General features: G+C 46.4%; 1 protein-coding gene and 1 pseudogene across 4 annotated transcripts in view; both read left to right on the top strand.

Moving 5' to 3' along the window:
- The window catches only part of ATP11C (ATPase phospholipid transporting 11C), an 86,776-nt gene that overhangs the window by 23,127 nt on the left and 42,029 nt on the right, over positions 1-21,620 (top strand). For 3 of the 4 annotated variants that reach the window (XM_066640223.1, XM_066640226.1, XM_066640225.1), the window contains exons 1-10: positions 3,712-3,908; positions 5,465-5,584; positions 12,318-12,407; positions 15,011-15,091; positions 15,294-15,401; positions 16,270-16,398; positions 17,836-17,939; positions 19,263-19,313; positions 19,647-19,711; positions 20,444-20,525. In XM_066640223.1, the coding sequence (XP_066496320.1) occupies positions 3,861-3,908; positions 5,465-5,584; positions 12,318-12,407; positions 15,011-15,091; positions 15,294-15,401; positions 16,270-16,398; positions 17,836-17,939; positions 19,263-19,313; positions 19,647-19,711; positions 20,444-20,525 (878 nt within the window). In that variant the 5' untranslated portion in view covers positions 3,712-3,860. Of the gene's footprint in view, positions 1-3,711; positions 3,909-5,464; positions 5,585-12,317; positions 12,408-15,010; positions 15,092-15,293; positions 15,402-16,269; positions 16,399-17,835; positions 17,940-19,262; positions 19,314-19,646; positions 19,712-20,443; positions 20,526-21,620 lie in introns of those variants that run through there. The other variant, XM_066640224.1, reaches the window with a different exon arrangement.
- On the top strand, positions 13,336-13,452 carry LOC136663375 (5S ribosomal RNA; annotated as a pseudogene).

Raw genomic sequence — 21,620 nt, 5'->3', positions numbered from 1 at the left:
GGGCTCCCTGAGGGCCACATTGAGAGGCCTTGAGGGCCACAAGTGGCCCCAGGGCCGGGGTTTGGGCACCCCTGTTCTGTGCAATGGTTAAAGGTATAGGCACTCTGATCCCATTTGTATCTGGTAACCCTATTTTTAGGTAACCCTACTGGTAAACCTACTGGTAACTCTGTCCCTGTTAGTATCTGGTAACTGTACCCCAAAAGGGCAAGACTACCTAGACTTACCTATGCACTTTTTCTTTGAAGGAAGCCCCTGTACCCAGTGGAACTTGCTTCTGAGTAGACATGCATAGGATGCATTGTTACTGAGTTCATGTTAGAGGGTGAAATTTGAACCTGAGGTTTTTCGATGCATAGCTTTTTGCGCACTCCTATGCTTGTCTGTTCAGCGGTAAGGCCCACTCTGTTCATTGGAGTTTATGCGTCGGTGACGGCACAGGATTGCAGCCTTTGTCTTTTATAGCCAAAGCCTATGCAGGTATACAGTAATTGGATGTAAATCTCATTGTGTCCGTGGAGCTTGCTCTCTTAACAAATAGTGGCTTTTTCTAGTTAATCCTCTGAATTTCAGTGGGAGAGATCAGGGTGTGCGTTGGAAGGTAGCATGGAAAGTAACTCACTAATTCTTGGGTTGCTTTTGCTTAAAAGGGGATGGCCAAAAGAATATTAAGGGTTACCTTAAAAAAAAAAAAGTTTCCTAAGAAACAACACCCTTGTTGAACAAACAATGCAGTTATGCTTGTTTGATTTCCAGACATGTGCCCAAAAAAAGACTGGGAGTAGTCAGAGGAAAAATGATATGGAGATTAATTTTGAGTGCATTTTCTGAAATTGGGAGCAGGCTTTTGGCCTGGACAGCATTTGGTTGAATGTATGGCAATTCCATGTAATTGTGATGCTGTGATCAGAGGATCTTCTTGCAAGTGTGAGCTGGGGGAGGGGGTGCCAGATCCTGAATTTTTAAATGCCCTAAATTGCATTTTTTATTTATTTTCAAATTTTTTATACCAACCTTTTTCTAAGGAACTTGGGAGCGGTACATAGTTCCTTCTCTTTTTTCCTCACAACAACCCTGTGAGGTAGGTTAGGCTGGGAGATAGGTGACTGGTCCAGGGAGCTTCGTAGTTGAGTGGGAATTTGAACTTGGATCTTCCCAGTCTAAGAGCCCAATCCCATGCATGTCTACTCAGAAGTAAGTCCCATAAGAGTCAATGGGCCCTAATCCCAGGAAAGTGTGGATGGAATTAGGCTGTAAATCTAACTCTAGAAACAATGCACCATCCTGGCTCTCTGTATTATAATTTTATTTTAAAAGTCTTTTAATTAAATCCGTAGTGCACTTATTAAGATTTTATTTTATCTTTTTAAAAGTCAGTGTGAAGAGGGCTGCATTAGGGGGTCATCACAGACCAAAGGGTTCTTGTAAGCTGAATTGGCTTGTGTTCAAGGCGGTGACAAGCGGTTTCATGTTTGATCCACCAGACTTTAATTTGTTTAAAACCAGCTTGGAACACCTGCTCTGAAATCTTTGTCTTCCTTCATCTGAGCTTTTTGGCTGCAGAGACCTGTGTGGCCCTTTTAACTTAAGGACAGAAAGTCTTTCCATGAGTGACTTGTGTACTGTATTTTGCAGACTATAAATACATGTCTTCTGGGTCTATTCAGTTGCTCCTGTTATCGTGCGTGGGCCTGAATTGAAGGTCACCACAATAATTTTGGCTTATTGTTGCAAAGTGTTGGATGATGCACCAGTCAGGACAACTTTAATTTGGGGATGGAACCATTCCTCCCCCGAATCCCTTTGAGGCGTGTTTGTTTGCATTAGAACTTAAATGAAATGTTTTGCATTAGAACTTAAATGAAAGTCCTGTGGACATGATCCAACCAGAGCAAAATAATGTTAGATTCTTCTGATTTCAGTCAGAAGGCTTTTTAAGCATATACAGGTTGGGCACCCCTTACCCGGAATTCCAAAATATGGAGTATTCTGAAATATGGAACTTTTTTGAGCACCGATATGACTTTTTAAAAAAACTATAGGGGGTATAAGACTGTAAGGGGTATATGGAACATAAATTTTCTGTTTAGACTTGAGACTCATCCCCAAGATCTCTCATTATGTATATGCAAGTACAGGTCCAACCTTGTTATACACTGATTTGACTTAACACGAATGGCCACTGCAAATGAGAAGATATGTGCTGTTCCCTGGAGAAGGGGAATATGCATCTCTTTAAAATCACAGTTAAAAAAACTGCTTTTCTTACTGTTGCAGAGACAGTTGTGCAAGCAATCATGCCATTCTTCAGCTGAGCCAGGCAAGGCAAGGGGGTCTTTGCATTTCTAATTGCTGACTGCCACTCTACAATAGTAAGAAAAGCAGTTTTTAAACCACAGTTGTAAAGGGACACACTTTTTAACGCATTTTATGGTATCTGCAGAGAGACCCAGAATCAAAGTCTTGCAGATGTCGAGGCAGGACCTTATTCCATCAGGAGCAATGGAAGGGCAAGAAACTTGGAAGTGGGTCTTTAAATCTATTTTTCCACTGTTTTTTTTTTAATCCACTGACTTTTTTTTTATCTGCTAGGGGTTCTGGAACGGAACCCCAGTGGATGAGGGACGACCTGTATACCAAAATGCAGAAAAATCTGATATCCAAAATGCTTCTGGATCCAAGCACTGTGGATAAGCGATGCCCAACCTGTACTTAACCCTCCCCACTGAAATTGGTGGGTCATAAAAATGCTCAACTCTGGTTGGATGCACCCTGTGGGTAGAGGTGTCTGAAAACGGGGATGTTTACTCGGAAGTAAGCCCATTGTGTTAGGCTGCAATCCTGTCTTACTCACTGGAAACAAATGCCTCTATATGATTATATTAGGGTTGACAAGGTGTGACCTTTGAAGCACCACAACCTGTGGCATCGAGGATGTAGCAGGTTGGAGGTGAGATTGGAAAAATGAACAGTAAGAAATGAGTTAAACCTCCCTCTTCCCCCCCCCCCCTCAATCTCCTGGGGCTGATTCTCTTATCCAGATTTTAGCACTCCAAAGTGTTTTATTATTGCAAGCAAGTTCTGGCTTTGTTGCATGGGCTTGTCACACATAGCTTTTCCCCTTGTGTTCTCCAGTCTCAGTCTTGACTGTTGAACCAACAGACTATAGTGGCATTTTAAAATCCAGTTGTCATCCTCTTTTGTTTTTTTGTACTGACATGCAGGTTCTTGCTGGGATACACAATGTACTCCTAATGTGAAGGTTCAGTTAATTTATTTCCAAAGAGAAAAATAAATGTATTTTTAAGCTCAGGAAGGCAAGATTTGAATAGCATGTAGGCTGGCAAATGTCAGGAGGGGTGTGGATTCCAAATGGGGATACTGTGGAAGAATTTTTGCTAAGCGTGCCCTCTGATATAATTTCAAACTTTGCATGCGCCCTTGGAAGGAAATCCCCAAGAGTGTCTCCTAACATTAGAAATGGCCTGGCCCCACATCAGTTGCACTGCCAAGGTCTGTGGGTGGAACCCCTGGATCTTAATGCGGGACACTTCTGAGAGTTTCCGGCTAGAAAGATTCAGGCAATGACAGATGTGACCTCCCCTCCAGATGCGTTGGCACTATTTTTAACCGTCCCCTTAACACCACCCTCGCCTAAACACTGGGAGGGGAAAATACGAGTTCTTCCCTCTTTGGTCGGCAGCAGCTTTTTCCATGTCAGAGACACAGAGCTACAGAAAAAGTTGCTGGAAGCAGGCGAATTAAAATACTTTGGGGCCGAAGCCATGAAGTTATTTTCTCCGTGACCTACTTAAAAAAAGTTCTTGCGTGGTCTTCTGAACCGTCCTTTTCCCTTCGGCATGGTTGGGGACAGGATATCGGGCTGGATGGACTGTGAATTGGATCCTGTATGTCCTTTTCGTCCTTTGTCTTTTTAAATATATACATATAAAACTTTTTGGAACTTTCCGGACCGAGTCGTCTCTCTTGGAAGTCCTGAGTATTGCAGATGATTCTGGGAAGTGTTTGAGTTCATTTGAGGCTTGCCTGCTGAAAGTGCTTTACAACATGCCTAGTGCTGTTGGGGTTTTTTGGGGTTTTTTGGGTGGGTACTGCGTCTTTCGAAGGGCTGCTAGTAGCCCTCCAAGGAGTCCTGATGTTCACTGAATGCCCTTGTCGTTAAGAGTTGCTCTCCCTGATCTGAACCTGTGTGCTCACTCAAGTGACCGCCAGAGGCTCTACTCACCTCTGTAGTCCGCGAAGGGTGTCTGCACAAGGCCAGGTGTTGGCAGTGATGCTGTCAAGTTGGTGGGGCAGCATCCTTTTCGACGGAGTTGGCCGGGCTCCCCTGTTGTGAAGATTCATGCAGCTGCTGTTATGGAGAGCGTTTGGGACAATTCAAAGCATTGCTTGGTCTCCTCTGCTTTTCTGCTTCTTGTGGCTTCATTTTTTAATCAGAATGTTTATTGCTAAATACAACACCCTTGATGCACATTGTATTGGCAACCTTCAGTCTCGAAAGACTATGGTATCGCGCTCTGAAAGGTGGTTCTGGCACAGCGTCTAGTGTGACTGAAAAGGCCAATCCGGGAGTGACAATCCCTTCCACACCGGGAGCAAGTGCAGTCTGTCCCTGGTCTGTCTCCCTGGCTATGGGCCTTCCTTCTTTGCCTCAGTCTGTTGGCCAAGTGTCTCTTCAAACTGGGAAAGGCCATGCTGCACAGCCTGCCTCCAAGTGGGCCGCTCAGAGGCCAGGGTTTCCCACCTGTTGAGGTCCGCTCCTAAGGCCTTCAGATCCCTCTTGCAGATGTCCTTGTATCGCAGCTGTGGTCTACCTGTAGGGCACTTTCCTTGCACGAGTTCTCCATAGAGGAGATCCTTTGGGATCCGCTTACAATCAAAAAGTAGCCACAGGAAGGCAAACCTGTGGGAAACTTCATGGAGGCAGGGGTTATAGATTGGCTATGTTGTGTTTTCACGGCTTGTTTTTTTTATGTCATTTGTTAGTTCCTGGATCTCTGTGGGATAGAAAGGTGGGCTATAAATGTTTGACACAAATAAAACGCAACTGGGGTAGAGCTAGAGGAAAAGAACTAGACAGCTGCCAATATGAAATAGAGATTTTTGTGCTTTGGAAAGCAGTAATTGCTGTTTCTGCTGACGGTTAGCCTGGAGGATGGAAAAATCCATGTGTCTCTCTTTGGTTTGTCTCTTAAAACATCCAGAGCTCCACGGGCTCTCTGTATGCCATGTACTGTGTACTTCCATAGGGCCCAAGTTACGTGTACGCTGGGACCACTCACACAAAGCTGGTCTCCGCATCCAGTACAAGCAGGCAAGCTCAGGGGAGTTGACCTTGCAAGGCATCTTTGAACCTGAGGCACATCACGAGCGTGGAAATACATTTTCAAATGAACAGCGTAGCGGACGGTGACGTCATCACTTTTCTTTCTCTCTCTTGCAGCTCGTGGGGGAGGAAAAACGTGTCGGGACCCGGACCATCCTCATCGGCAGCCGCTCGGTTTCCGAAGTAGAGGCTTACGTCCCGCAGAAATTCTGCTCTAACAGAATCGTCTCCTCCAAGGTACGTTTGAGTCGCAGAACGCACAGTATCAAGCCATGGATGAATGAGTTGGTTGGCCTGCTGTCTGTCAAACTGTGCTCCTGAGACCCTGGAGAGATGGAGGGGGATTCTCGGAACTTTATCGAGAACGTATCAGTTCTGTGCCGGTAACTGCAGTCATAAGAACATAAGAACAGCCCCACTGGATCAGGCCATAGGCCCATCTAGTCCAGCTTCCTGTATCTCACAGCAGCCCGCCAAATGCCCCAGGGAGCACACCAGATAACAAGAGACCTGCAAGGCTTCCTGGGAATTGTAGTTAAGAACATAAGAACAGCCCCACTGGATCAGGCCATAGGCCCATCTAGTCCAGCTTCCTGTATCTCACAGCGGCCCACCAAATGCCCCAGGGAGCACACCAGATCACAAGAGACCTCATCCTGGTGCCCTCCCTTGCATCTGGCATTCTGACATAACCCATTTCTAAAATCAGGAGGTTGCGCATACACCTCATGGCTTGTACCCTGTAATGGATTTTTCCTCCAGAAACTTGTCCAATCCCCTTTTAAAGGTGTCCAGGCCAGATGCCATCACCACATCCTGTGGCAAGGAGTTCCACAGACCCACCACACGCTGTGTAAAGAAATATTTTCTCTTGTCTGTTCTAACTCCCAACACTCAATTTTAGTGGATGTCCCCTGGTTCTGGTGTTGTGTGAGAGTGTAAAGAGCATCTCTCTATCCACTCTGTCCATACTTCCCAGAAAGATGGCTTCACTTTGCCACTGACGTGTTTTCATCCCGTGATTAGAGGTGGGACGACGGTGATAACAGAATAAAAACACACAACATCACTTTTTGCACATTTCATTTTTGTAAACTAGCAAGCCAACTCCAAAATCTGCAAAAAAATTAAAATGTTTGCTTTTGTTTTTATTTATTATATTTATTATGTGGTATTTATTATTTAATGGAGATATGCACAGGTAATGACTGTGGCTGCATCTGTTGACATTATACTACCTATATTCCCTACCTAGTACATGTTTAAAGCGATTGTAGTTTATAATTGTAATGTAAATTTTGAATAAAAACACATAACACCGCTTTTGGCACTTCTAACTTTGGAAAACACTGAAATGCGTGAAAAAATGAAACCGTTTTCTCCCACCTCTACCCATGATTCAGCTGCAGTAGAGTTTTGCGTGTGTCCTGAGACATGCAGTTCCAGTTGAATGGGGGAATTGTGAGGTCCAACAGGCATGCGTGAAGGTGCGCCCTTAAAGGTGCACTGGAGTGGCACAGAGAGTATTGTGGAAGAGGCTCCCCCCGCAGGGAGGGATTTGAGGAACAGGCACCCTTTCATACGGCAGTCAGTGCCAAATGCGTTTGAGGAGAAATGTAGCAGCCCAGGGAAGTAACTAAGAGCAGTGTCTGTGTAAATAGAGAGGCAGTTCCCAGGTGCCGCCCCACCACCTTTTGAGAGTCTCGGGTTTAGAGGCCCGTCCCATAACAGACTGCTTTGCCTGGTCATGTCAGGTTGCAGGCTGGTTGCCTCCCGTGAGAGAAACCCAGGTGGAGGAATCCATACCATGATTAATAGATCTTCTGCCTCCTGTGACTCTATTTTCAACTTGGAGGCCGCTCTGTTGCCCATTTAATGACAGGGTTCTCTTGAAAACTGGGTATTCCCTTTAAAAAAATCCTTTCTACTGGTTAGTTTGATAGTGTTCTTGAGTCAAAGTTAGTTTCTTAGGATACCTGTCGTATCGTTGATTAAACGTGGCATTTAACTGGTTTGGAGGTAGGTTTAGGATACAGGCCCTTTGCTGAAGCCGTGCAGGTTGGGTCAGGGCCCAGATGGGAGGCCACCGGGGAAGCGATAAAAGCTTTGCTGGCAAACGTCATAGGAACACATGCAGTTTTAGTATTGCCTGAAGCCCTGGATGAAACCTCCCAATGTCCCTATTCATGTTTCTCTTTTCAGTGCCACGAACAACCAGTCTGACAATGATGCTGATTTGACATATATATAGATTGGCTCTTGGTATGCACAGGGGATCTGTTCCCGGACCCCTCACGAATACCAAAACCCGCGGATAATTGAATCGGCAGGTGGGGCCATCAGAGGACCTCTGGAAGTGCCTTCTGGTCATGTCTGGTGGCACACTGAGGTTGCACACAACCTCCCTGCACAGCCTCCAAGCGTATCACTGGAAGGCCTTTCAGTGATGCCCTCTAGATACGGGTTGGGACCTGCGGTAAATTTATGGGTCCCAAAGCCATGGGTAAAGAGGGCCCACCTCCTTTCCTGTTCAGTAGGTTTCATACATGAAATATTGGTCGCTTGTGTTAAATAAAGTAGCTCAAGTTCAAGTGCAATCTAGTGTCTTTGTTGGCCGGTGTGAGGATACGTAGAATGCCAGGTTCAGGAGAGTGGCAATGAGATGCAAGCACCTTTTTGTCTTGTCTGCTCCCTGAGGTATCTGGTGGGTTGCTGTGAGATACAGGAAGTTGGACTAGATGTGTCTTGGGCCTGATCCAGCAGGGCTCTTCTGATGTTCTTACCTATATCCAAGTCCTATTTCAGAATCTCGGTGACATTTCCAGATTGCCTGCAACTATAAATGCACACCTGCACTACAAAAACATAACCATTGTGACTTATCTTCTGGCACACACTATCTGTCTGTGCTGATATGTTTTAATCATGTGCTTTGAATAGCTGGCTGACAGTGTAATTTTGCAGCAAAGCTTCACCTTTCATAGGCATGCAAAACAATGCCCCCCCCTCCCTCCGAAAATGAAAGAGGCGACCGCCAAACAGCTGCATAGGCTGTTCCTCTGGACTCTTTTATCCTGTTTGCTGCTGTGGTGACTGGGAAGTCCTGGTCTCATTGTGTTGGGTGATGAATGCAGAACAAAAGGCAATAGTTTCCAGGGCAGAAAGCTGGAGAAGTGGGTGGCTGCTGTAAAACAAGCAAGGGGCAATCCCACCAGACCAGGCATCATCTGATAATGGGCGCAATGGGTTCTGTACGCCCAGTGCCATGCTTTGTTACCTGTGCCCAGAAAAGGTCAGATTTGCTTCATCTAATAGTTCTCTGCTCTAGTTTGCCTCCAGCTTAGATTACCGTAACATGCTGTAGGCAAGGTTGCCCTTGAAACGCCCTCGGAAACTTCAGCAGGTGCAAAATGCGGTGGCTAAGTCCACGCTTGAGAAGCTTGCGACTCCCATTTTGTTTGCATGCTGGCTTTCTAGTTATTTGCAGTGTGCTGTATTTAAATGGTTTAGAGCCTGGATACTTGGGAGGATTGCTTTCTCTAACACCTGGGCATCGCTTTGCCCTGATGGTCGTGCATCATCTGAGACCCTGCTCTGGGCTGGTGGCATTTACACAGGGCTTTAAACTACTGTTTAGGACAGGGGTCTCCAAACCCCGGCCTCGGGGCCAGATGCAGCACACGTTGTGACTCTCTCCGGCCCGCAGCCAGCCTCTGATCCCTTGAGCTCCTCTGACCCAGTTGACCAAACACAACCAGAGTTGTGCTTGTGGGGTGAGGGGAAGGGGGTCCATTTAAGTGTGTGCTTTATTTCTTGGGATGTGTTCATGCTTGGAGAAGTCCTGGACATACGAGTCCATTCATTCATTCATCTAAGTTCCATCTTTAATGTGTTTATTTAAATTTTATATTTAATTTTTTTCCCCGGCCCTCGACACTGTGCCAGATATTTGATGCGGCCCTTTAGCCAAAAAGTTTAGAGACCCCTGGTTTACGGTATTTGGATGCAGTTTTTCGAAAGCAATAGTTCCCAAAGTGACTTTAGTGCTGCTTGATTTCTTCTAAGGTGTGTGTGTGCATAATGACTTCTGCTTTATGTGTTGTGGTACTTTGCATTGCTTGATGCAATTTGATATTATTTTGAGGATTTTTAAAATGAGTTCTTGTTATGTACCTGGGCCTGGGTTTCCTCAGCTGTAGCCCCGACATTCTAGCTGCTCCATTATTATTGTTGCTAGAATGTGTGCTGGTGGTGGTCATCATATTGAGTGTGGACAGGAAGTGCTTGCAGGATGATCTTGTGCAAGCCACTAATTCCTCCAGCTTGCCTTATGTTCTTAATAGGATGAGGGGGGAAGCCACTTACACCACCCTGAGTTTCTTGAAGGAAGGGCATAAATATACATAAGTACAGTGGGCCATCCTTATCTGCAGGGTGTTTAGTTCTCAAAACACCTTCAGATAACAAATTCCATGGATGCTGCAGTTCAGAATCCAATGTGCTGCAATGACTTACTGGAGGAGGCCACTCCCAGGATGGCCTCTGGGCCCACAACGCACTCCATTGGCCTCCACAGGCCTCAGAATGCCTCGTGGAGGCCTCTGGAATTGACTTTCGGTGGGTGTCTGAAAAGGGGAAGTTGCTTCCAGAAGCCTCAGAGGCATTCTAAGGCCAGAGGAGGCCAATGGTGTACATTGCAAGCCCGACACACTCAGGGAGCAGCCTCTGGAAGCTCCCATTAAGTCATTGTGATGTGACAGAGGCATCGCTGATTAATGGATGGTTAAATCCCTGGATACGGGACCTGGGGATGCAGAGGGTCCACTTTAAATAACTGCCCCTATTTCCCTACTACTGAACAGGTTCCGGGGCACACGAGTCAATTTCTTAATCCTCTGCTTCTATCAGATTGCAATCCTGCTATTACACTCAGTGTGGTCACGATTCTGTTGGCCGAATTGAACGTCCGGAAAAGGATGGTAATCTATGACAATCCTTTTCTATCAGGTCTATGACACCTTATACTGGAGACTAAAGTGGGAATGTATGTCTTAAATTGGAGTAAGTTCTTTGAAAGGGAGTTACAGTAAGCAGAGTGAGAGATTTTATGATGTATGTTTATGGTTTATACTTTTACTTCTTATGAATATATTTACTATTTACTTTCAACTCTAACCCAGCTTTGGGATACAAAGTGTAGCTCTAGCCTATTTTAACCTATTTGACATGTTTCTATTTTTCATTTTATCCCATTTGAGGATATAAACTTAATTTTAATCCAGTGGTTCTTTCACATCGGGACCCACTTTTTAGAATGAAAATCTGTGGGGACCCACTGGAAGTGATGTCATGACTGGAAGTGACATCATCAAGCAAGAAAATTTTTAACAATCCTAGGCTGAAATCCTACCCAAGATTAAGTCCCATTGACTATCATTGTTAAAAGAATATACATAGTAGCTTGTTAAAAGTACAGGTCTGTAACATTTCCCCAAATACAGTCACGCACCATGGGAGCATCATCTAATATATTGAAAATAAAGGATTGAAATTAATGGGAACCCACCTGAAATTGACTTACGACCCACCTAGTGGGTCCCGACCCACAGTTTGAGAAACACTGTTTTCATCTATTTGGAGTTCATTTCGCTGACTGTGTTGTGCAGCACTTATATTCTTTGCTATTCTGAAACCGTAATAAAGATTTTGATTTGAAATAATTGCCAGCTGTGCATAAGAACTTATTTCAGACCTTGTCATGCTTTATAGCCAACTGGAAGGGTTCAGTATTCTGACACCCTTGCACACAGCTCATGTGCAGCAGATGGTACGTGTTCCCAATTTTTTCCCCAGGTTTTAAACATCTCCAGGACTTTGCTCTAGGCCAGGGGTCTCTAAACTTTTCGGCCGAAGGGCCGCATCAAATATCTGGCATGGTGTCAACGGCCGGAAAAAAAATTAAATATAAAATTTAAATAAATACATTAGAGATGGAACTTAGATGAATGAATGGAATGAATGAATGAGCTCAAATGTCCAGGATTTCTCCAAGCACCAATACAGCCCAAGAAATAAAGCACACACACTTAAATGTGTGGGCAGGAGGTCTGGTCTAGAGGGTAGAGCCTCCATTTGCCTGAAGATTAACATCCACAAGGTCGCCAGTTCGAGGCCACCGGCACCGTGCGACCTTGAAGCAGCTGACAAGCTGCAGCTGAGCTGTTCCATCTGCTCGGAGCGTGGGAGGATGGAGGCCAGAATGTTAAAACCAGATCGGAGTGTAACACCTTGAATGTGGTGGTTCTTGAAAGAGAGAACCTTCTTTCAATTTGTAAAAATCCCTGCGTGGATTTAATAAGCCTGCCTGTGTAAACCGCCTTGAATAAAGTCTTGAATAAAGACCAAGAAAGGCGGTATATAAATACTGTATATTATTATTATTATAAATGAACCCCCATTCCCCCACCCCACAAGCACAAATCTGGTGGTGTTTAGTCAGCTGGGCCAGAGGCTCTCAGGGGATCAGAGGCTGGCCGTGGGCCAGATCGAGGCTCTCCGCAGGCCGCATATGGCCCCAGGCCGGGGTTTGGAGACCCCGCTCTAGGCATTTGTAAAAAGTTGGCCTGAAACTTACAGGTCATATTTACAGGGATAGGAAAATACAAAGGTAGACTTTGATATGGATTTCAGAATGGGGGATTAAAAACAGAGCAAGCTCTGCACAGAGCCAAATAATCTGTGCCATCTCTCGTGAAATTACAACCAACTGTGTGTTTTGTCCCCATTTATTAACTCACCTCTTAACTTTAAAAGCTATCCTTTTTCAGAAAAGTGAGTTTTAAGGCATGTATTGTCTGCGTTTTGTCTCCATCCTGACCTCAGCCGACAGTTCTTTTGCTTCTGGTATCATTGTGAAGACAACTTCATTGTATTCACGACTCTGCCTGCCTCTTTCTCTTCTCTCCTGCAGTACACGGTCTGGAATTTTCTCCCAAAGAATCTCTTTGAACAATTCCGAAGAATTGCCAACTTCTACTTCCTTATCATCTTCCTTGTACAGGTAAGGCGGCTTTTAAAAAATGAAAGACGGCGGTATTTTTCCTCTTGCAGCGAGGCATTGAAAATCTGCTGAGCCGCCTCGCTAGACCGATGTTAGATGGTGATCCACCATCCAGTGCGTTGAAAATGTGCATTTTCAAAATGCAGCACTTTGAACCTTGGACAGGTACATGATTGGTGGATGGTAGCGTGCGTTAGACTTGAGAAGCTCAATGCTCTCTCATTGTGGTTGCTTTTTCTCTTTAATTTCAACCTAAAATGAAACACTTAGGTGTCACCGCAATGCAACCGGGGCCCCCACACCTGTGGAGGTAGCTTTCTGTGCTCATATCTAGCTGGAAGGGGACACACAACCCGTGCATGTTCACCTCCTGATTCAGGAGTCAGGGTGGCCCGTGTCAATGATGACCACAAGGATTATTACTTTGCTTTTATTAATATAGCTCTGTCTATGGACGTTGCATTTTACATAGCATGAAAAGGCAGTTTCCTTTCTCGGAATATATAGAAAATTTTGCCTCCTGCCGTCGGAGTGACCTGCAAGTGCAAGAACTTGGTTGAAGGGCAGCACGTAAATAATTTGCCTTCTGGAAAGTCCAAAATGCACAATCTCCTTAAGCAAACTGTGAAAAGTCATGTTGTACCATGCACTCTTTTTCTCTTTCTTTTTAGCCCTGGCTAGCACTGAAAGGGCAGTCACATTTTATAGATTAATGAGCCCTTTGGCACAGTGTCGCAAAAATGCCACACCTGGGCCAGGCGCTAGTAGAAGCTGGCAAAGAGTCAGCACTGACACTGTGTTAATGTGATTTCACTCACGCTCTCACTCACTGCGGGGGGGGGGGGGAAGAGAGAATTTGTCTGCCTCTTGCAAAAAGAGTCTTATAACACCTTCTGAAGGCCCATGTATTTATTGTGGCATATTATGAGACAGCAGCTGTTACCCTGCACATGCCCAATCTTGTCTGATCTCGGAAGCTAAGCAGGGTCAGGTCTGGTTAGTACTTGGATGGGAGACCGCCTGGGAATACCAGGTGCTGTAGGCTTATACCATGATCTCAGAAGCTAAGCAGGGTCAGGCCTGGTCAGTACTTGGATGGGAGACCGCCTGGGAATACCAGGTGCTGTAGGCTTATACCATGATCTCGGAAGCTAAGCAGGGTCAGGCCTGGTCAGTACTTGGATGGGAGACCGCCTGGGAATACCGGGGGCTGTAGGCTTATACCATATTCTTTCGAGACTGAAGGTTGCCAGCCATGCAGTTATGACTCAGACACTTCTTGGTAATCGCCAGTAGAGCGCATTGTCTTCAGTTGCCAGTGCTGATGATAGAAAGTTTCCCCCAAGGCCATGGGTCTGTCTAGTTCAGTTTTGCCTGCTCTGACCGGGAGGGTCTCTTCAGGGTTTTGGGCTTGGGGGGAGAGGGGTCCTCATCTTTGGGTAGAGATGCTTCCGTGGGTTGAACCTGGCACCTTCTGCATGCAAAGGAGGAGCCCTGCCACTGAGCAACAGCCCCTACCCTGGCATCCAACTTTGTGCATCAGCTGAAGTGGTACAGCCTGTGAAAGCTAAAAGCCAAATGATTGTTGTGGTGTGAAGGTGCCACAGGACTCTTTGTTGTGTGGGCTTGCTTGTAATAGCACAGGTCTCTGCTCTGCAGTGTGTACATCTTTGGGTGCTTGTTGTCCAGATATGTCCCCAGACTATTCTGGGGCTTGCCACCCCCTTCCAGTATGCGATTGCCCAATCCCCCCCCACCCCCGGTCTTTGTCATCTTGCAACAGCTCCATGAGTTCTCAGTCCCCTGGAATGTGTGTATTCTGGTGGATGGATTCCTCAGAGAATTTGTTGACCTGGTGATATTTTTTCCACCTGCAGGGAGAGGACAAAATATTGTGAGAAATGTGGGGACGGGCCACGGATCTCCATCTGCTGTGCAATCTTACCCCATCTTTAGGATTTGTAGCAATAGAGCTGGAGGAAAGAATCGCTCCTTTCCAAGTTGCTGGAGGCTTACTGGAACCTCTGGCTTCCTAGATACTTTCAGACAACGCATTATCTTCTGGTTGCTTGGAGGGATCCTCTCACAAACTCTTGGTGTCCCTAAAGCAGAAGGATCAAGATCTGGAAAACCCCTTTACCACATGCGAGTGGAGCTCTTTGCATCATTTTATTTACTGTGTTTTTATCCCACTTTTCTCCCCATATGGGACCCTTATCCTGCTTGGGGTGGCTCATGCATCCTCCACACATGGTGGTTTGGGTCCAGTGCTCCTCTGGGGGTGTCAAATGAGCCGTTGTCTCACTAATTTTCAGGATGGTGTAGTGGTTCTGGAATTGGACTTAGACCTGGAAGACCCAGGTTCAAATCCCGCTTCAGCCATGAAGCTTCCTGGGTGATTGTGGGCCAGTCACTCTCTCTCTCTCTCTCTCAGCCTTGCCTACCTCACAGAGGTTATGAGGACCAAAAGGAGGGGAAGAACCATGTATACCACCTTGAGTTTCAGGAGGAAGGGTGGTATAAAAAAAATCTGAAAAAATTAATAAAATACTCCAAATTTAGGTTACCTGTTTCTCTCTCTCTCTCTCTCTCCCCTTCTGTAGGTGATAGTAGACACACCAACTAGCCCTGTCACCAGTGGACTTCCTCTTTTCTTTGTAATTGCTATTACAGCAATTAAACAGGTATTTCTCTTGGTTTTTTTGTTCCCTTTCGCCCTTCCCCTTTAAAAGAAAAAGGCCCCTTAGAGTTCCTCTGAGGCTGGAGGAGCAAATCTCCCTTCTCCCTCCCTTTCAGTTCAGTTTCAGCAACCTTTAATGGCATAGCCCCTTTCAGTTCCTCCAATTCCCCCCCCCCCTGTACTGATGTCCTGATTTATGACTCCAGGGTTATGAAGACTGGCTGCGACACAAGGCCGACAAGGAAGTGAACAAGAGTCCAGTTATTCTGATCGAAAATGCAAAGCGTGTGGAGAAAGAATCGGAAAGGATCCGGGTAAGGGGGAAGAGGGAAATGTTCCTTCTTTGGCTTTCCTGGAAGATGGAGAGCTATTGGCTGGCTCAGGCTCGTAATCTGGACACCTGGGTTCATGTAGGGCCTTAAGGCCTACCTGAAGAATGGTTACCTGTGACCTTCACTCCTTCCTGGCAGCCCTCCCTTGTGTTCCCTTGCCATCTAAGGCAGTGTTTCTCAAACTGTCAGGACCCCCTAGGTGGGTCGCGAGCCAATTTCTGGTGGGTTTCCCCGTCCATTTCAATATTTTATTTTTAATAGACTTGATGCTACCGTGGTATGTGACTGCATCTGGGGAAATGTTACAGATCTGTACTCATAACAGGCTACTATGTATATGTACTTAACAGTGATGGCCAATTGGGCTTACTCATGGGTAAGTGTGAATAAGATTGCAGCCTTGGATTGTTAACAATTTTCCTGCTTGATTATGTCACTTCCGGCCATGACGTCACTTCTGATGGGTCCCGACAGATTGTCATTCTAAAAAGCAGGTTCCAGTGTGAAAAAGTTTGAGAACTAATGGTATAAGGCATGGTGGGTATGTGTAAGAGAGAGGTCCTTCTTGGCACTGGCATCTAAACTTTGGGGTTAGTGGCCTCAAGGTAGACCTGGCCTTCTTCTGCCCATTGTCAGAAGGACAGTAAAGGCTGTATGTCCAGGAAAATTGTACAGATCTTTTCTTAAGCCCCCTCGGTGAAATGTCTGTCCTGTTCTGTGCATGTGGGTGACGCTGTTCATTTTATGAGTGTCGCAGGTTTTCAAACTGCCTTGAATGAACTTACCGGCAGAAAGGTGGAGGTGTGGATTTACAGGCTTGACTAAACCCAACACGTTTTTGCTTTTAAAGGTTGGAGATATCGTAGAAGTGCGAGCGGATGAAACCTTTCCCTGTGACTTGATATTCCTGGCCTCCAGCAATAAGGACGGGAACTGTAATGTCACAACAGCCAGTCTGGATGGAGAATCAAATGTCAAGGTAATGGAATGGCTAAGCAGCAGGTGCTGACCTGGAGCCCCTTATCTCTCCAAAGATAGAGACTGAGGCCTTGCCAAAGGCCTGACTGAGGCCTTGCCAAAGTAGTTGAGGCTCTCTGTTGAGGCTGTGTGCAAAGTCTATCACTGACTGACTGACTGACTGACTGACTGAATTTGCAAGTGTGTCTGGCACTTTTTGTGTTTTACAAGAGCAAAATGCAACAAGCTGCAGTCAGACAGGAACACGTGAAAACCTTGAGTGAGTTTTTTTTATTAGTCTCCTGCTCAGTAGCTATTTTAGCTGTGCAGGACCTCTGTGCTCTACCCCAAAGTTGGGAAATGCCGCCGTCTCCAGAACGCCATTAATCATCTCCTACCCGCGCCGCAATAGAGCTGTTTCTCATCCAGCTTGCAATGAGTAAAATTTAGCCATAATGAGCTCGGGAAGCATTCAGGCAGAGTTTTGTTTATGAAGACGGACTGCAGCCCGTATCGCGCTGACAGAAGTGATTTACAGCTCCCCAGTAGCTTCTGGAAACACAACCTTTTCATAATGGTGAATTTGGATTCTTTGGTTAGTTTTCTAATTATTTAGGAGGGGAAAAATCCAACAGGAAGGCCCCAAAATCTGAGAATAGCGCCTTGCTCTGCCAATGGCTGAGTCTCTCTCACCTCATTTATCTTCAAGGCATCTCGAGTCAGCTGTTTTGGTGTTGAAACACATGCAGCTTTTTGTGAAATGGGAAGAAGCTTCCTGTCCTAGCAGGTCATCTGGGGGACAAAAACAGTGCTGCAGCTAGGATATCTGGCATCTGGGGCTGTGGCATCGGACAGAACTCCCCAGATGTGCCGAACCCCATAAGTAATTGCTGTGACGTGATGACATCACTGCCAATCACTTCTGGGTTTATGGCGAGCTCAGAGTTGTTGTGCGTCAGGATCCACCGTTAGGGAGTGCGGGTTGGCACCCCTGGAGGTGTGGTGCCCAGGGCAATGTACCCCCTGCCCCCCTTAGCTACATACACCATTGTGAAGCTGTCAGAAATGCTTTGTTTCCTTGACTTTGCTGCAGGTGGGTGGCCCCTGTGAATAAGTGGCAGGGGTCACCATGGAGAGAACCCTGTTCCAAATACCAGCCTGTCGTACTTCTGACAACTTCTGATCCAACCAATAGTCCAGGGCTCCCTCTTGCTTTTGGAGACTCTCCTGAGCCAGTCATGGGTTCAATCTCCACCACTCACCTCCTCCCCCCGTTCCCTCTGCTGCACACCCCTGCAAGGTTCAGACTGTCTCCTGGGTTCCCCAGGTTCTTCCAAACAAGCACTTGCGTATTCTGGATGCTGCACAGGTGGTTAAAACATCCCACTGGGCAAAACTGTCTCTGAATCCTCCAAAGGGACAGTTGCTTACCCGTTTCCCTTTGCTGTTTTCTGTTCAGACTTATTACACTGTACAGGACACAGCCAACCTCCGTACATGTGACGCCATCAGTCGCCTTACTGCCACCATTGAATGTGAACAGCCCCAACCGGACCTCTACAAGTAAGTCTTGGGAACAGTTTGCCTTTCTCTTGCCAGTTCGTTGGGGGGGGGGGGGGGGGTCTGTCAGCCATCTGGGCACCTGACCCCACCACTAGCAAAACGTGGATGACTTGGTTCTCCTCCCTATTAGACCTAAGCTTAAGCGTGTGTCACTGTCACAATTAACCTCTGCCCCATTCCCCTTCCTTTCTCTTTTGGTGTTCCTTAGGTTGGTGTCAAGACTGTAGGCTCCTCAGGGCAGGGTCCTGTCCTCTTGCTTTGCGCTGTGTACCTTGCTGGTGCTATATAAATCATAAAAGGATTTCTTTTAACTCCTCACCCTGGAAGATCAGGGGATTGTGGGGCTCTCTCTGGCTGGAATTATCCTCTCTTCATTGAGGATCTGATCCTGGAGGTTTTTGATCTCTGAATAGAAGATTCGGCTATATGTAGCTGTGTTCTGAAGTGGATCCTGGCTCGGTTAATCATGGGCTGGTTTGGAATAGTTTCATCCTTCCTGGCCCAGCTGCCAAGTAAGCAGCAACTACCAACTCTTCATGGGTTGCAGGGTTTAAAAGGACCCTAACGAAGACCTGTTTGCAGCTGTTCATGCCGGGTTCTACTACTATCCTTTTTTTGTTTGCTCTCTCCTGAACATGTCACCACTTTACATTTTATATTATAAGCCTGAAAGCAGGGCCTGTGTTTGCACATCCTGTGTTGTGTCCAACCATTTTCATGCACCTAAGCTGACCTGTTTAGCTAGTAAAATGCAGTCGGAAGATGGAAGGTTGGCTCCTATTTGTAGAGCCAGTGTGCGTATGAGGGCCAGGGTGGTGTAGTGGTTTGGGAGATGGACTTAGACCTGGAAGATCCAGGTTCAAATCCCCCCTCAGCCACAAAGCTTCCTGGGTGACCTTGGGCCAGTCACTTTCTCTCAGCCTCACCTACCTCACAGGGTTGTTGTGAGGACAAAAGGAGGGGAGCAGCTGTGTACACTGTCCTGAGCTGTCTGGAGAAAGGGCGGTCTAAAAATGTGAAAAATAAATAAAATGTTGGATTTGGTTGCCACAAGTACAGCATGGCAGAGCAACAGTTTCCTCCCCCAACCCCCCACTAGCTTTTAAGCAGGGGTTTGAGTTAAGCTGCTGGTTTAAAATTGCCTATCACTAAATGCCTCTCCAGGTGGGACTTGTTCAATATGCCTTCTGGGAGCCTGGCAGGCCCTTGTGCGCCGGCTCACTTGTTTTCGCTTTCCTCGGTGCTCATTGTACTTGCAGGGGCTCCCATGCAAACTCCAAGCAGGACTAAACAAACATCTTTTTGTGTGTCTCTTGATTGCAGGTTTGTTGGCAGAATTAATATTTACCGGGGCAACCAAGAGCCAGTAGCCAGGTTAGTCATCCCTTTCGGTTTGTTCCTCATTGCTGCAGCTTATTGATGGGGTTGGTGGATCATTATTAATTAACTGGCCTCCTGTTGCCAGAAGGCTGTCGCTGACATCAAACGCTCTAAGGTTTGACCTCTCTTTCCCCTGCTTAACTTGGTGAGTATTTTCATGTCGAGTTGGCAGAACCCGCTTCGTAATCTGCTTCAAAATGGTAGGCTTCTCCCACCCCCAGTTTTCTTTCTGAACAAGCTGGTAGCTTTTCCTAATGCATTTAGAATCGCAGATTCAGAATGCAAAACGCATGTCTAAAATGACTCAATATTCCCTCTTCATTTTAGGGCGCTGGGTCCTGAGAATCTCTTGTTGAAAGGAGCAACATTAAAAAATACCAAGTGGCTCTATGGTGAGTGCTTCCTTTCTCTCACTGATTCCCCTTTCATTTTCTTCCAGGATCTGATCATGGGCCCCTCTAGTTCAACCTGGACTGGCAACATCTCTCCAGGGTTTCAGGCAGGAATGCTTGCTCTTCCCTACCTGGGGATGGTGCTATTTAAACCTCCATGAAACCTGGTCTTTCTCTTCTAGCTCAGATTCCTTATAGGGCTGTTGCTTATAATTCACAACTTTGACTTCAGCATTCTGTTTGTTCCCACTGTTCCACCAAGGAGTTTGCATTGTCATAAATGGCTTCCTCCCCTCCATTATCCTCATAGCAACCCTGCAAGGTAGACTAGGCTTCGTGGGGATTTTAGACAGGGCAGTTCCTGTGTTTTGCTGCAAGCCATCAAGAATTGAGTGAGAATTAAATGAGAGTTGAGTGAGTTGAGTGAGAATTAAATGAAGAACTGATCTGTCAATGACTACTAGTCCTTAAGCAGCAGGCTGTCTGAATCGCAGCTGCAGCAGAGCAATGATGGGAGAGAAGCCTGCCTTGCTTTCCTGCTTGTAGGCTTCCCGGATCCAGCCTATGGGGGAACTGGATGCTGGCCTAGATGGGTCTGGGACTACATCCAGCAGGGCTCTTCTTATGCTCTTAGGAGAATCCATGAATCTGTGAATCAATCCTTGCTAACTTCCTCTGAGGAAAGCTGGGCTTGGGTTTGCGTGTCTGTGACGAGTTACTTTCATTCTACAGGAGTTGCTGTTTATACTGGAATGGAAACCAAGATGGCTTTGAACTATCAGGGCAAATCGCAGAAACGCTCTGTTGTTGAAAAGTAAGTGAGCCAGGGATTTTTCTTTTTGTCATCTCAGAATCTCTTTGGTGCCTTTTTTTGCGGGAGGGAGGGCGTAGCCCTCAAAGTGCTATAGGAGTTCTTCCCTTCCCACAACCTTGTGGATGAGTCTACGTTTTCCTACCACCTTCCAGGCGAAATGGCTTCTCAAAAGTGGCTTAAAATTTTAAGCCCAGAGAGAGAGAATAACCATCTGGGCTATCAGAGTATTGGAATGGTGGCCTCTTTTGATCCCTGGCATCCCAAGTCCACGTCCAAAGCTCTTCCTCCCAAAGGGATGGGCTGATGGTGATGACTGCGATCCACGGAAGCAGCCAGTCGCTTAACAGCTGTGTTTGGGTGATCCATTCCAGATGACTCTCTGTCTAACTAGTGTGGCTTGCCGGCTCGTACCATGAGCCAGGAAGCCTCTGTCTCAGATACCTCTTTGTCTACAACTTTATCCAGTTTCCTTAGCCTTGGTTTCCCCCATCTGCAATATGAGAGTGATAAAACTGGCCTAACTTACAAAACTGTTGTAAAAGTGACTGCAGGCGAATGCATCTGAAGTGCTGTGAATGCTCTTGAGATGTTGCATCAGCCCTGCCGTTTCTGGACTCTTATTGCCAGTTTTGCAAGTACAGTTGGCCATCTTTATCCTTGGATGAACATCCACTGATTTGAGTGTGGACGCTCTGCCCTGGCTCAGAGGGGCTCCTGGATCCAACTGGCTTCTGTTCAGGAGGTGTTCTGAGGCTGGGGAAAGCGACCTTCGGCCTGCTGCTTGCGCCTCCTCCCCCCAGCCTCAGAACACCTCCCAAATGTGACCAGAAGTTGTGGACATGAACTGCAAGTGACTTCTGGTTATGTCTGAGAGGCATTCTGGAGACACTGGGAGGCCGGTGCGACCTCCGGACGGCCTGGCCCCAGGTGAGTCCCGAACCCCGTGACCCTGGACCCCTGTGGATTTTATTATCCATGGGGGTTCGTGGAACTGGTTCCCCTGTAGATACCGAGGGCCCACTGTAACTTGTCTACTTAAAAATAAATAAATGAAAAAGTGCGAACTGCTTGTCTCAGTCTTGGTGCACTCTGTAA

The sequence above is a fragment of the Tiliqua scincoides genome, chromosome 12 (genome assembly GCF_035046505.1).
Source record: "Tiliqua scincoides isolate rTilSci1 chromosome 12, rTilSci1.hap2, whole genome shotgun sequence".
NCBI lineage: Eukaryota > Metazoa > Chordata > Lepidosauria > Squamata > Scincidae > Tiliqua > Tiliqua scincoides.
The sequence above is the reverse complement of the archived record's forward strand: the minus strand, read 5'-3'. Positions and strand labels throughout refer to the sequence as shown.